The sequence below is a fragment of the Malaclemys terrapin genome, chromosome 15 (assembly GCF_027887155.1).
Source record: "Malaclemys terrapin pileata isolate rMalTer1 chromosome 15, rMalTer1.hap1, whole genome shotgun sequence".
Classification (NCBI taxonomy): Eukaryota; Metazoa; Chordata; order Testudines; family Emydidae; genus Malaclemys; species Malaclemys terrapin.
The window spans coordinates 33435555-33448557 of NC_071519.1; the positions used below are offsets into that span (position 1 = coordinate 33435555).

The 13003-nt window shown below is 53.3% G+C and overlaps 1 protein-coding gene across 1 annotated transcript in view; it reads right to left on the reverse strand.

The window, feature by feature from the left end:
• The window catches only part of PCSK7 (proprotein convertase subtilisin/kexin type 7), a 54624-nt gene extending 42930 nt beyond the window's left edge, over positions 1 to 11694 (reverse strand). Inside the window, exons 1-5 of the mRNA XM_054049539.1 lie at positions 11604 to 11694; positions 5980 to 6492; positions 5001 to 5135; positions 3658 to 3823; positions 209 to 299 (exon numbers count right to left, since the gene is read on the reverse strand). Coding sequence (XP_053905514.1) covers positions 209 to 299; positions 3658 to 3823; positions 5001 to 5135; positions 5980 to 6480 — 893 coding nt within the window. The 5' untranslated portion in view covers positions 6481 to 6492; positions 11604 to 11694. The remainder of the gene's footprint in view (positions 1 to 208; positions 300 to 3657; positions 3824 to 5000; positions 5136 to 5979; positions 6493 to 11603) is intronic.
• Positions 11695 to 13003: the final 1309 nt, after the last annotated feature.

The following is a 13003-nucleotide window of genomic DNA, read 5'->3' on the forward strand; positions in this document are numbered from 1 at the left end:
TAGAAGCGGAAGGGAAGGACGGGAGCTGGTGTGGAGGGAACGGGGCAGCAGCCCCGTAACAATCAGACAACCACATCTCTGATTTTGCCAGTACATCCCGGGAAAGGAGCCCAGCACCGGGCTCGGCACCACTCACGCTAAGGGCAGTTGTGCCATGTGTTTTGGCAGGACCTGCCCCATGCCCCTTAGCACGGTGCTCTGGGCTCACCTGCAGCTGTAGATGTCATTGATCTGATAGTGCTTGTTGAAAGCGATAGCCTCCATGCTATCTGTGAGGGGCCCATCCAGGACTCGGATGCCTGCACAACAAAGGACAATTAGCATGACTGTAATGGATCATGTTAGTTGTAAAAACAGTGTGAACCAACTCCTCGGCAGGTTCCCAGCAGGGACATCTACGGTCCCAGCATCAGGCTAAACCGGTTCGCTTGCGCCGGGAACAAGGCAGTAACCGGAGATGGATTCCCTGGACTCAGGCGAGGGCTTGTCAAGCCACCCAGAGGCTCGTTCTGGGCTAGTGAAAGGAAAGCCCAAGCCTCCCATTTACAAACTGCCAGAGCCCCTCACCCCACGGCAAGGAGAGGCAGATAAGGAGTCTGCCAGTGAAACACGAGGGGCTGCTGCCTGGAAGCAGCGTCCGGTCGCTGGGTGATTTGCACGTCTCTGCTCTGAACTTGGGAGCTGGAGTAGGAGGATGGGGAAGGGCGGCAAAGGGATGAGTGAAGGGGAAAGGGTGGGTCAGATGAGACAAAAGGCCAAAGTCTTGACCTCCTGGGGTACGTCCACACGCGCTGGGAGCATGCTGGGGAGACAGACTCACACAAGTGGGGTTCTAGCTGGCTAGAAATAGCAATGTGGACATTGCCGCACCAGCTCGTCACACAAGCTCAATCCCGCCCCCGCCCCCCGATCAGGTGGCTAGCCCGAGCCTCCACCAGGGCTGTAACAGCCACGTGGCTCTCTCTCTCGCTTGGTAGAGTGAATCCCACTGCCACGAGTCTGTCTACATGGGCTGGAAGGCTCAATCCCAGCTGCAGCACAGATGTGCCCTTGGGGTCCCCAAAGATCCCCTGGTGCTTTTCACTAGGACTGAGGCATCCTGGCCATACTCCAATTCAGACAATTCTATTCTGCCTCCCCAGCCCCCCTATAGTCTCAGCTGGAGACCGTATTTTTTAAGCCACCTGTCCTAAATTGCTGTGCTGTGCACTGTTACACAGCTGATGTGTTCCACCCCAGACACAGCTGTAATGCAGCAGTGGGCGAAACGATCCCATTATCTATAGGTTGCTAAGTATTTAGGGATCCTTTAGGCAGAAGCGGATATGTATCTGCTCAATATATTATTAATCAGAAAGGCTTCTAAGCTGCAGGACCACCAGATTTCTGTGATCAAGACACTGAGTATTTCACAGTAGAGTAACCCCGACTCCAGAGGCTAGATTAAAAACAAATGAAATCTTAAACTGGACACATGCTTTCAGGGAACCAAAGAGTCGATAGTCAAATGGTATTGCATCACAGTTTAGGTTAGCAAATAACGTTACAAATGGAAACCATGCATACGCCCGAATTAAAATCTGTATCACCGAGGAAACACCCACCAGTTTCCGCTCCAGGCCGGTGCAGCACAAGTGCCTTATTTGCTGTCCCAGTGGAACAGTCCCCGCCCCAGCGGCGAAGAAGTCGAATGAAAGCAGCACTGGCACTGCACCTCTCCCAGCTCTCTGAAATCCAGCCCTTGCACCAAGCCATGTGTGGTCTCAGGACTGCAAGTGAATGCTTGGCAGAGGGAGACGTCCCCTGTCCCACCCCTTAGCCAGAGGCTGATCCGCCTGGTTCCCGCCTTGCTTGAGCTGTACCCAATTCACAGATTCGGGCAGGTTCAGATTATGGTTTGATCACTCTTAGCAAGCACAGATTCCTGAGGAATAAACTGAGAGTGCAGCTGGCTTTCCTCGCCTCCTCTCCCTCCAACCCATGGGGTCAATTTATGGCAACACTTCATATTGTTTAATTTACTATGCCCTAGAGAACAAAATCTGGCTGCTGGCACCCAATTTAATTACTATAGTGACACTCTGCACATCTATAGCACCTTCCATCCACAGAGCTACTGCAACGAATGGGAGAGACATTCATTTACGCTCTCACCTCCTCTGCAAGGGACACAGCTTCATTTCTCCAATGGGGAAACTGAGGCATGGAGAAAAGACGTGTCTTGCCTGAGGTCACCCTGGCAGAGCTGGGATTAGATCCTCCCTACGCCCAGCCCCATGGTTTAAACCACAGTCCCATCCTTCCTGTTGCACTCTGCTAAATAAGCTCTACTTTCCAATGGCAATGACCAAAACCTCCAAGCCAGGGTGGAACCAGGCAGGTGCACATTACAGAGGGGCCCTACAGCAGTGCACACTTACTGAGGGGCTGTGCAGAAAAAGCCATGGACGGGGGAACTGCTCCAAGAAACAGAACAAATTAACCATGTAGGACTTTAGTCTCCTCTTTCGGTTCCATTTTACTACCACAGCATATGGTCTCCCTGGTTTTACCCTGCACCTCCAGAGTTCTGGCTGGTGCTAAACTACTGGTGTTCATGGGACATTTGGATTCATTCTAAGGAGAGCAGCACCATCTGCTGGACAGAGTGAAAACACAGGACTATTAAATTCATAGGCATCCAGTGGGTATGTCTGTACTGCAATTAAACACCTGTGGCTGTCCCATAGCAGCTGAGTTGGGCTCACGGCTTGGACTGCCGGGCTATGAAACTTCAGCAGAGCGTCTGAGCTCTGGGACCCTCCCCCCTTGCGGGGCTAAATTCTCTCACTGAAATCAATGGGCATCAAGGTGGTTTCAGTACCTACTAAAACCAAAGGGCAAAGTCAAGGGGAACCGTTTCCCTGGTTTTGCACAGAACAGATGTGCAGCCACGTCTGTGCACATCATGTCTGCGGAGACGAAGGGCTAGGTGACCAGCAAGGTCTGTAGGGGATGGTACACCACTTCACTTCACTGGAATCACAAGGTGCGGAAGGATTCTGGGAACCAAACTGCTTGCCACCAGCGTGCACGTTTATCCAAGACTCGTTTCAGTCGGAGCAGGAAGCTTTTGGCCCCGTTTGTGAGTGGAAAGCACCAATGGCCAATGCAAGATTCACCAGCCAGCCTCTCGCACGTGGAGTGGGGCCTCTCGCACCATGGAGACACTGGGGCACAACCACTTTCAGAGCTGAAAAGAAACCAGACTTTCTCCAAACCACCAGGTGTGTCAGTGGCCCTGTCTGATCATACTGGCTTCCTGGACATCTGCACGAGGCTATAAGTCCACAAGGCCATAGCGTAGTTGTTGTAGGCAGCCAGGGAACTTCCCAAACATCAACCGAACTTACACGTGTAGGGAACAGCCGCTCGAGCAACACAGAAATGGGTCCAAGCCAACCCACAACATCCAAACACCCCAAAACATGGGGGAAATGAGAGATCACTGATATTTCCCTTGCAAAAATGCTGACTAACTCACCAACCTGACTCAAACCGCTTGGCACGGGAGCAAAGCCAACACACGCCAATCAAACCACCCCTCTAGACAAGGGGACAATACACAGCAGAGAGGACTGAAAAAGGCACCGAACTCAGCATGCAAAGGTGGCATACCTGCAATGCGGCTGCCGTAGGCAACTCCCACGGCACAGATGCCGTTGTTTGGGACAGCTGCGATTTCACCAGCGCACCGGGTCCCGTGGTGGTTCCCATTTTCGGCGTCAGGGCGGGGCATAGGGTCGGGGTCATTGGAGTTCAAGTCATAGCTGCCTTCAGGGCTCTGAAACAGACCAACAACCGTAGCTTAGAGGTCTTCTTTCTTTGGAGAAAGCAGGATTTAATACCACGTTAGCAGGCCTGGAAAGCATAGGCTGAAGACTTAAAGAACGCAAAGGCAGGGTCCATGTGGGTTAGTGACCAAACCCCATTATGTATCACTGTGGAAGAGTATTAGCAGAACCAGCGCTGGTTTCCTGATGGGCAGTGGAATGGCAGTCACATTTAAAGACATTTTAGCACTTAGAAAATATGTCCTTCTCCCCATCCCAGCCAGTTCACAGCATGCCCAGGATTCCCGGATAGTGTCCTCTCTGGTTCTGCTTTTAAGTGAGTCTACTTCTCTCTGTGATTGCCAGCTTCTTATCTACACCGGTCAATGACCAGGTGTGCTTGAGAAACATGGTTTCCATTTCTTTCTTTGTCTGGAAGCTGGACACAGAGGGCAACACACAGCCGGCTGGCCTCTGCCATGCGATTTAATAGGCATCTTCCTAGCCACTGCTGGGACATTCACCCCTCCCCACGTAGCTGCTCTCTGCCCAGCCTGCCAGTAGAGACAGGGAATGTCTGCAGCACCCAAAGCCAGAGCCCCTCAGCCAACAGAAATGATTGCAAACAAAGGCAAAGTGCCCTCATTTCACCCTGGAGCAGGGAGCAAACATGACCCCCACTTCTCCCTCCACAGACAAGGGAAAGCTCCTTCCCGGTGAGCAGCCCTGGCTTTGCCTCGCTGCTTACGGGAGCAGCTTGTAAGATCTCCAGGCTCACCTGGCACAGCAGGCCCCAGACATCTGATACTCACTAGCAGTCTGTGCAGTGTTCACGTAGCCTCCTGCACACCAGAGACACGCCAGTCCAGTCAGCTACTACAACCAGAGTGCAGGAGCCTCCGGTGCCAACTCCCGTCTCACCCATTCCCAGTGACCGGCAGGGACTGCGGGAGAGGACTAGCATCAGTGGCACAAGAGACACCTCCAGGTGGATTAAGAAGTGCTGCTGCTAATGGGCTCTGAGTCCTGTGAACAGCCACGCGGCTGCCAGCTACAGTGGAGCTACAAGGGGAAGAGTTTCATGTCTGGGCTGTTCCTAGGCCACCACTTGCTCTGGCCTCCTGGCTGCTCTTATCTCAGACCCAGCTGGCGCATCCCACTCCAGAGCCAGGCTGTGGGGGTACTCACGTAATTTGGCTGTATATCTTGGCTGGTGTGCTCCACGCCATCATCCACGACCACGACGGTCACGCCGCGGCCTGTCACGTTCCGCTCCCACACGCCCGTCACATTGATATCCTTTCCCGGGGTCCTCCGATTGTTCTAAGCGCCGGCAGAAAGAAGGAGGGATGAGCAACAGCAGAGCTGGGGCAGCGGCTGAGGAAGGAGGGTCGGAGCGCACCGGGATCCTGGCTCCCAGGCAGATGACAGGAGCATTTGCTCTCCGCCATTGCTTAGGGAAAGGCATGAAGCTGATGGCTGGGAGTGCAAGAAGCCTCGTGACCGAGTCCCTATGGGCCTGACTTTCAGAGACGATGAGCACCTAAAGCTCCCAATGGCCAGCTGGAGCTGTGGGAGCCCAGCACTCCCAAATCAATTAATCAATCAAACAAATAAGGCCTTAAACTGGTATCTATCCCCTGCAGCAGCAGGAGGGCTTGGGAACTTCCATACCAGTGTGAAACGCAGGCCATTTCCCCAGCACAAAGCTTTGTCTGGCCTCTGCCACCTCCCTGTTCCAGTAAGAACCAGAACAGGTCAGTTTCTCACTCTCCCAGCGCAGCTGATTTCAAGTGAGCACGCCACTAGTGAGAGGCACTGGATCACCAGCCCTAGGAGATGGGAGTACAACCCAGAGTGAGGCAGGGCATTCCCCCGACCTGGAGGAAGCACCTCCAAGGATGGGACAGGACCTCATTGCCCTATTTGCCAAGCATGCCAGCCAGGGCAGTGGTTTGGCGACATGATCACTTGTGCGCTGGGAACTGGGCCAAACAGTTCCTTTGTTTCTTGGAGTTTGTTAACGAAAGAAAATCCCTTCAGATCTCCAAGAGGCCGTTCCCCCCCCCCCCCACCGGTCGCCCCCCATTTCCAGGCAAATCCCAGGGCTCACCCTGCCAGCGCTGCAGCGAGATCCCACAACCGCTAGCACAGGAAGGACACTCACCAGATGCCACTGGTTGGGGTATTCGGGGTCATTAAAGTGCAGGCTGCGTTTGGAGCGCTTCAGAAGCTTCTGCTCAGAGTGCCACCGCACGCTGTCATGCTGTGCAAATAAAGCCTCTACCGATCTCCGTATTGCTTCAGGTCCTCGTTCTGTCTGGCCATTTGGTTGGTGGGCGAAGAGGTAATGGCCCTTTAACTCCCCAATCCGGCCCAGGTTCACCAGGCCTCCTGTCCTGGCCAGTTCGTCTGCCTGTCGCTCCAGCTCCTCCTCACGGGAGGACAACCCCGCTGGCACATTTAAGTGCACGGCCCAGGTTAACTCTCCGGAGCCTTGAGCCATCTCCTGGGTTTTAGCCCCAGGCTCGAGTTCTGAACCATGTGCAAGTCCATTTGGCATGAGCAAGGGAATCCAGGCTGGAATCAGCCAAAGGCACGTGTGGATACACAGTGTAGCCTCCATGACAGCACTCCATAATGGCACCTTCCTCCTCCAAGGCGGCATCAGACAAGCGGGCTGCAGAGGGCAAAGACCGAGAGTGAGAGTCCTTCACACAACTGACTTAGAATGTGCACTGGGTTTGGGTGCTTCATCCCCGATCACATAACTGAACATCCCCTGGACCAAAAAGCCCCACATCCCTCCTAGAAGCTCACCCTTAAAACAAAGCCATGACTGCACAACCCTTTGGTACGGCAAGGGCAGCACCAGGCTCCTAGAGAAGTGTTTGTGTGCTGACTGTCACGGAGTTAGTCGCCTTTCCAATGTTAGATTTGGAACTGAATATGCCACACCCAGCCTAGGAGAAAATATCCTGTCATCTGGCAGCCATGAACCCATTGTGGGCGAGTGAAATTACTGCCTGCCAGACAAACTGCTGATTTGTATCCTGGGATCATTGACCGATAGGCAGATTCAACCCGAGGCGCAACATGGAAAAAAGTCCCCAGCCTTGGGTTTCCTTCTGAATGCTGCTGAATGGCAGAACAAAAGGACAGTTTGCCTGATCGTCTCCTCTTCTGGCTCTGCTCAGACAGCGGTGCCCCAGACTGCACTGCAGGGAAGAGGCACGAGGCTAACAACACAAAACTACACAGAAACAAAACATGACAACACCTCTGTAGTTACGTCAGATGGACACATTGGAGATCCAGATCCTTCTTGGAAAGTCTCCTTAAACATGCTCCTAGCCTGTCCCCAGCAGAAGGAACCTCTCTGTGATCCGACTCTCACCTGCTCGTAACCTGAGGCAGCATTTCAAACTCCACAACCAAGGATCTGAGTTTGGGTTTGGGTGAAATGTCACACTGAAAGCCAGTCCCACTTCACGCAGGAGTGAGAATATTCATATCACCCCCCGCCCCCAACCTCTGCATGCGCCTGGGCCAGTGCATTAATAGTCACTAGAGCTGTGTGATACATCCCCCCACCAGCAGTTAGTTGTTAACAATTACACAAGAGCTTCCCCCCTACTCAGTTTACAAGCATGTGAAATAAGTCAGTGGGGTGCATTCCTGTCAGACACCATCAGCAATTAATGCTCACGCTGGCTAAAGGACCAGGGAACAGGGCTGGAGCGGCAAATTAAAAAAATAAATCATAACTTATTGTGAAAAGGGAACATGAATGACTGTAACAGGCTTTTTGCTTTTAGCTCATTAAAAAGTGTAATGGAGATAAGAGATCTCACACAAACAAATCGTGAAAGCTTAGTTTCAGGGGTGAACAAATCAGACAGATGGGCTGCTACATGGCAACATTTCATTGTCCACTGCATTCCCGTATCTCCATTATGAAGTGATGCACCACAAGCCAGGGTCCAGAAGCCTGTCTGCAGATTGCAGAGGAAAGGGGGGTTTCCGTAGTGGCATGTTGTTGCCGGAGGCCAAAGCCGAGCTGCTCACTGAAATATTACACTAAGCGGCTGAGTCAGAAAAGGTCACACAAGTTCACGGTTCATCTGCCTTTCCCAAGTGCTTCTTTTAAGCTCCAGGAGGCAGACTCTGCACAAGCAGACTATGGTCAAAAACAAACAAAAAACAGCTCTACTATCTAGCCCAGGATCCTGTCTTCCAGCAGCAGCCAATGCCCGGTGCTCCAGCGAGAATGAACAGAACCGGGCAATCAGGTGATTCATCCCCTGCCCACCCTGGCTAACAGTCATTGAAGGACCCATTCTCCATGAACTTTTGGAACCCCATTATCGCTTTGGCCTTCACAACATCCCCTGGAAATGAGTTCCTGTGGTTGACGCCGTTGTGTGAAATACTACTTCCTTATATGTGTTTTAAAGCTGCTGCCTGTTCATTTTATTGGGTGACCCCTGGTTCTCGTGTTACGTGTCCTGCCCTCGGTTTCCCTTTCTATCTCAAGTCTTTCGGATCAGTTTCCAGTATTTCCCATTAGCACACCGAGTGACAAAAACACAATCAGGCTGCGGACACAACACCAAACCAACCAGCCGTGTTAGATCGGGGGCTCGGGAAAAGAACTCCTGGGCTTCTTTCCCAGCTCTGCCATGGACACTGTTCCAACAAGGGGTTTAGTAAGGTTTGAATTTGTTCAGTAATTAGAAATCAACTTGACTGGATATATTAAATAATTAGTTGATTAGACAGCACATCACAGAAAGAGTGTAGATACCACAGTCTGTGAGAACCAGTCCTACAACCGGCCACAGGCAGCCTGTGCTCTTTGCCTGTGCCAATGACCTGCATACAGCCTAGCACAGATAGGCTGTTTAGAAGTTTCGGTTCCTATTGGTTCCTCTTTTCTTATACAAATATAGATTACTTTTAGTCCATTTCCAGACTTTTATCATATTGCATAAATTTTCAACTGCATAATCAATAGCTGCTGCTTACTCATTTTTGAATTCTTATCTACTGCAGTTAGGACATTGCTTGCTCATTTAAACGGTACAGCTCTGTGTCAAAGGTTATTTTTCTGAACAGTTTTAGCAAATCAGGACTTCTCACTTTTTTAACGTTTCTGCAAGGCACTCTGATAGCTAGCTGTCTTGTGAGCCAAAATATCAGGCCTATGAAAAACTGGCCTATCAGTTACACTCAACCGTCCCGTCTCCTCAGTTTACCCAACTATAAAATGGGGATGATAGTTAGCCACCCTACAAAGATTTTTGAGGCTTAATTAATGTCTATGAAATGCTCCTTGAATGCACTTAGAAAATACAAAAAAAGAAGAACAGGAGTACTTGTGGCACCTTAGAGACTAACAAATTTATTAGAGCATAAGCTTTCGTGGACTAGTCCACGAAAGCTTATGCTCTAATAAATTTGTTAGTCTCTAAGGTGCCACAAGTACTCCTGTTCTTCTTTTTGCGGATACAGACTAACACGGCTGTTACTCTGAAACTTAGAAAATACAGAACATTCTTAGTAAATGGTTAACTGAGGCAATACCTATTAGCCAAACTACTGCTACATTAATGAACAGCTTCTCTTTGAAACTCACTCACTGACATCCACATGGACAGGACATGCACAGAACTAATAACATGAATGATCCTCTAAGTTGACAGGCCTCAAGTTTTACTTATTATTTACCCTCTATTAAATGGTTTGTTTGAAGTAAAGCTATAGTTATTCCAGGAAAGCACTTGCATGATCTACCCTTGAGTTGTTCATACAGTATGTTTGAAAAGTCCATGCATGTAGTTCTTTATGCATACCCACCTGCAAGAATGAGTGTTAATGTTCTCTAGTGCCTTGCGTATAACTGACAATCAGAAGTACCCCCCAAAAAGTCTGTATTGGCATATAAGAGGACTTCACACCATCTGGCAGCCCTAAAGACTTTACTATTAGAACTGACCATATCCACGAACAGAAGTTGTACTCATTTAACTGCAGTGGTTGAATATCAGCCTTTAGTTCAATTAGTGCAACTTCCATGTGTAGGCACACCCTTAAAGTCATCATGCCGAAGGCCTAGGAAGTATCATTGCATTTCTCTCATGCTCAGGGTTAGTCATGGGCCCCGTTTATCTTGTTTCACTGTTTGTTCTGTTCTAAACTGTAAGATTTTGAGGTGCAGTTAGAAAAGAAAAAGAACTCAGGAAGACCTGGGGGTGATTAAACCGGCAACATCTGCTTGCTCAGCACCTCAAATGCCTAAACTCTGACTCCATGACACTCGAGAAAATCAAACAGGCCTAGATGTTGGGAGAGGGAAACATGCCAAGAGCTGGAGAGCGTGAGAACGAAGTGTGAACAGCTCAGAAAGTGGTAGATAGTAGTTGGAGGAAATGTACTGCAGATTGAAACTGCTAACTCAGCACACGGGATGCCTTCAGCCAGGTTTCTATCCTACTTCGCCCTGAGATTTACGTTCCCTTCCTCATTCCCTACCCCAAACAGGGTATTTTTATATGACTGATCTCCTCTAAGGAGGAAACTGATGGTTGTAAATTTCTGACCACACCAGCTGCTAAAACCTTCAAAGTTTCCCCACTTCCGGAAGAGATAGGGTGCTGCTGAAACAGAGAAAACAAGCAGCCAAAGACAGACCACCTGACAAAACTACACAGAGGCCACTGAATAATCATAATTATGATAGATGATATTTTGATTTTTTATGAGACCTCATTCTCGGACGATCCCAAAGTATTTTACACACAGTAATCATTGGTCGCAAGTATCATCCCTGACTCATGGGGGGAAAAGGAGGCACAGGGAAGTTAAGTCACACAGCACATCAGTGGTAGGAGCAGGATAGGAACCCAGAAACTGTGACTCCCAAGTGAGTGTCTAGCTATTGGACAGCTATTCTCCTGGCTCCTTCCATGCCCAAGATAGGCAGGGATACATGACAGTGCTGCAGACGTGTCTTGGTCCAGCCCCCAGCAAATGGGACAGGGTTAGCCCCTTCAGAAGAGGGTACACTTTGCACTGTCCCAGCACCTCCTCCTAAACACACCAGAAGAGAGAGCTATTTGGGGACTGGAGGAGGAGGGGAGTTGGATAAATCACTCCTTTAAGGGAAGAATTAAATGCTGTTGTGTGTTCTCCCAAGGGACCCCTAACTCCCAGCTCTCCCATCTGCCTAAGCCCCCTCCCTCGCTCCCCTTTCCCCCGGCTTCCGCTTGGCCCCCTGCCAGACTCTGTCCCCACACCAAGCTCTCTCTGCCCAGTTCTTTCCTTTGCTCTCCTCACCTTATGTCCGTCCCATGCTGCCCCCTCGGCCTGGCTCCCTGAACCCTGGCCCTAGCCTCCCGCCTCACCTCATTCCTGCTTCCGACTTGGTTCCTAGTCCCTTTCCTGTGCCCCGAAACTGCCCCTGCACCCCACTGCTCTGCCCCTGCACCCCACTGCTCTGCCCCCAGCTGCCCCTGCACCCCACTGCTCTGCCCCTGCACCCCACTGCTCTGCCCCCCAGCTGCCCCTGCACCCCACTGCTCTGCCCCTGCACCCCACTGCTCTGCCCCTGCACCCCACTGCTCTGCCCCCCAGCTGCCCCTGCACCCCACTGCTCTGCCCCCAGCTGCCCCTGCACCCCACTGCTCTGCCCCCCAGCTGCCCCTGTAGCGCACCCCCCACACACACACCAGCTGCCCCCCAGCTCCCCGGTGCCCCCTGCTCTGCCCCCCAGCTCCCCGCAGCCCTCACCGTGCAGGGAGCCTCATAGATCGGGGCGGCCCGGGGCCCTCTCGCTCCCTCCCGGCTCCGGCGGCTCCTCGCCCGGTGGAGCCCGCACCGGCCCCAGGATACAGTGTAGCCGATGACAGGTGCGTCACGTCCGCCCGTCCCAGGATCCCGCCCCTAGCTCCGCAGCGGGAGGCGCGGGGTGCTCGGCCGGCGGGAGGGGGCCAGGGGGGTCCCGCTCCCCTGCAGCGCGCCCGGGCGCCGGCTCTAGGACCCACGTGGTCAGCGTTCGGGGCCCCGTATCGCCCACGGGCTTCGTTCTCGGGCAGCTGTGCGGGGCTCAGGCTGGCGGCTCTCTGGGGTCTGCGGCCACCGCACGGTCGGGGGGGCCCAGCTCTGGGGAGCCTGGGGGCACGCCTGGGGCGCCCCGGTCCCCTTGCTCGCCCTCCACCCAGGGGTGGCGGTTTCGTCCGGCTGTATTCCTGGAGGTTGCATCACCTGACATCAGCTCTAATTACAGTTTCATCTTTAATTGCTGGAGACTCCAGGGGTTGCCCCCCTCCCTCCATCCCTGCACCCAGGTCACTGCCACTCCCAGCGCCTCCCTGGGGCACTGGCCGCTCTCCCCACAGGCCTGGCCCTAGAGCCATCAGCCCACGGCGAGGGGGTGACGCCCAATGCCCACAGGTCACCGCGGGGGAAGGGTCACTCTGGGGTTGGGGTTGGGGTTGTCCCAGTGTCTTTGGACAAGACCTAATTCCCTGGTCAGACTTGAGCTGCCACTGCCCTGTGAGCCTGTGCCACCTTCCCGGGATCAGCTCCGGGTGTGCCCGCCTGGGCTCGCTGGAAATCCCATGCTTGCAACGGCAGGACTTCTATCGGTTCCCGCCCCGGGGCGAACTCGCTAGGGTGCCTGTAGGGTTCCCGCCCCGTGGGCGAGCTCGCTAGGGTGCCTGTAGGGTTCCCGGCCCGGGGCGAGCTCGCTAGGGTGCCTGTAGGGTTCCCGCCCCGTGGGCGAGCTCGCTAGGGTGCCTGTAGGGTTCCCGCCCCGTGGGCGAGCTCGCTAGGGTTTCTGTAGGGTTCCCGCCCCGTGGGCGAGCTCGCTAGGGTGCCTGTAGGGTTCCCGGCCCGTGGGCGAGCTCGCTAGGGTGCCTGTAGGGTTCCCGGCCCGTGGGCGAGCTCGCTAGGGTGCCTGTAGGGTTCCCGGCCCGTGGGCGAGCTCGCTAGGGTGCCTGTAGGGTTCCTGCCCCGGGGCGAGCTCGCTAGGGTGCCTGTAGGGTTCCTGCCCCGGGGCGAGCTCGCTAGGGTGCCTGTAGGGTTCCTGCCCCGGGGCGAGCTCGCTAGGGTGCCTGTAGGGTTCCCGCCCCGGGGCGAGCTCGCTAGGGTGCCTGTAGGGTTCCCGCCCCGGGGCGAGCTCGCTAGGG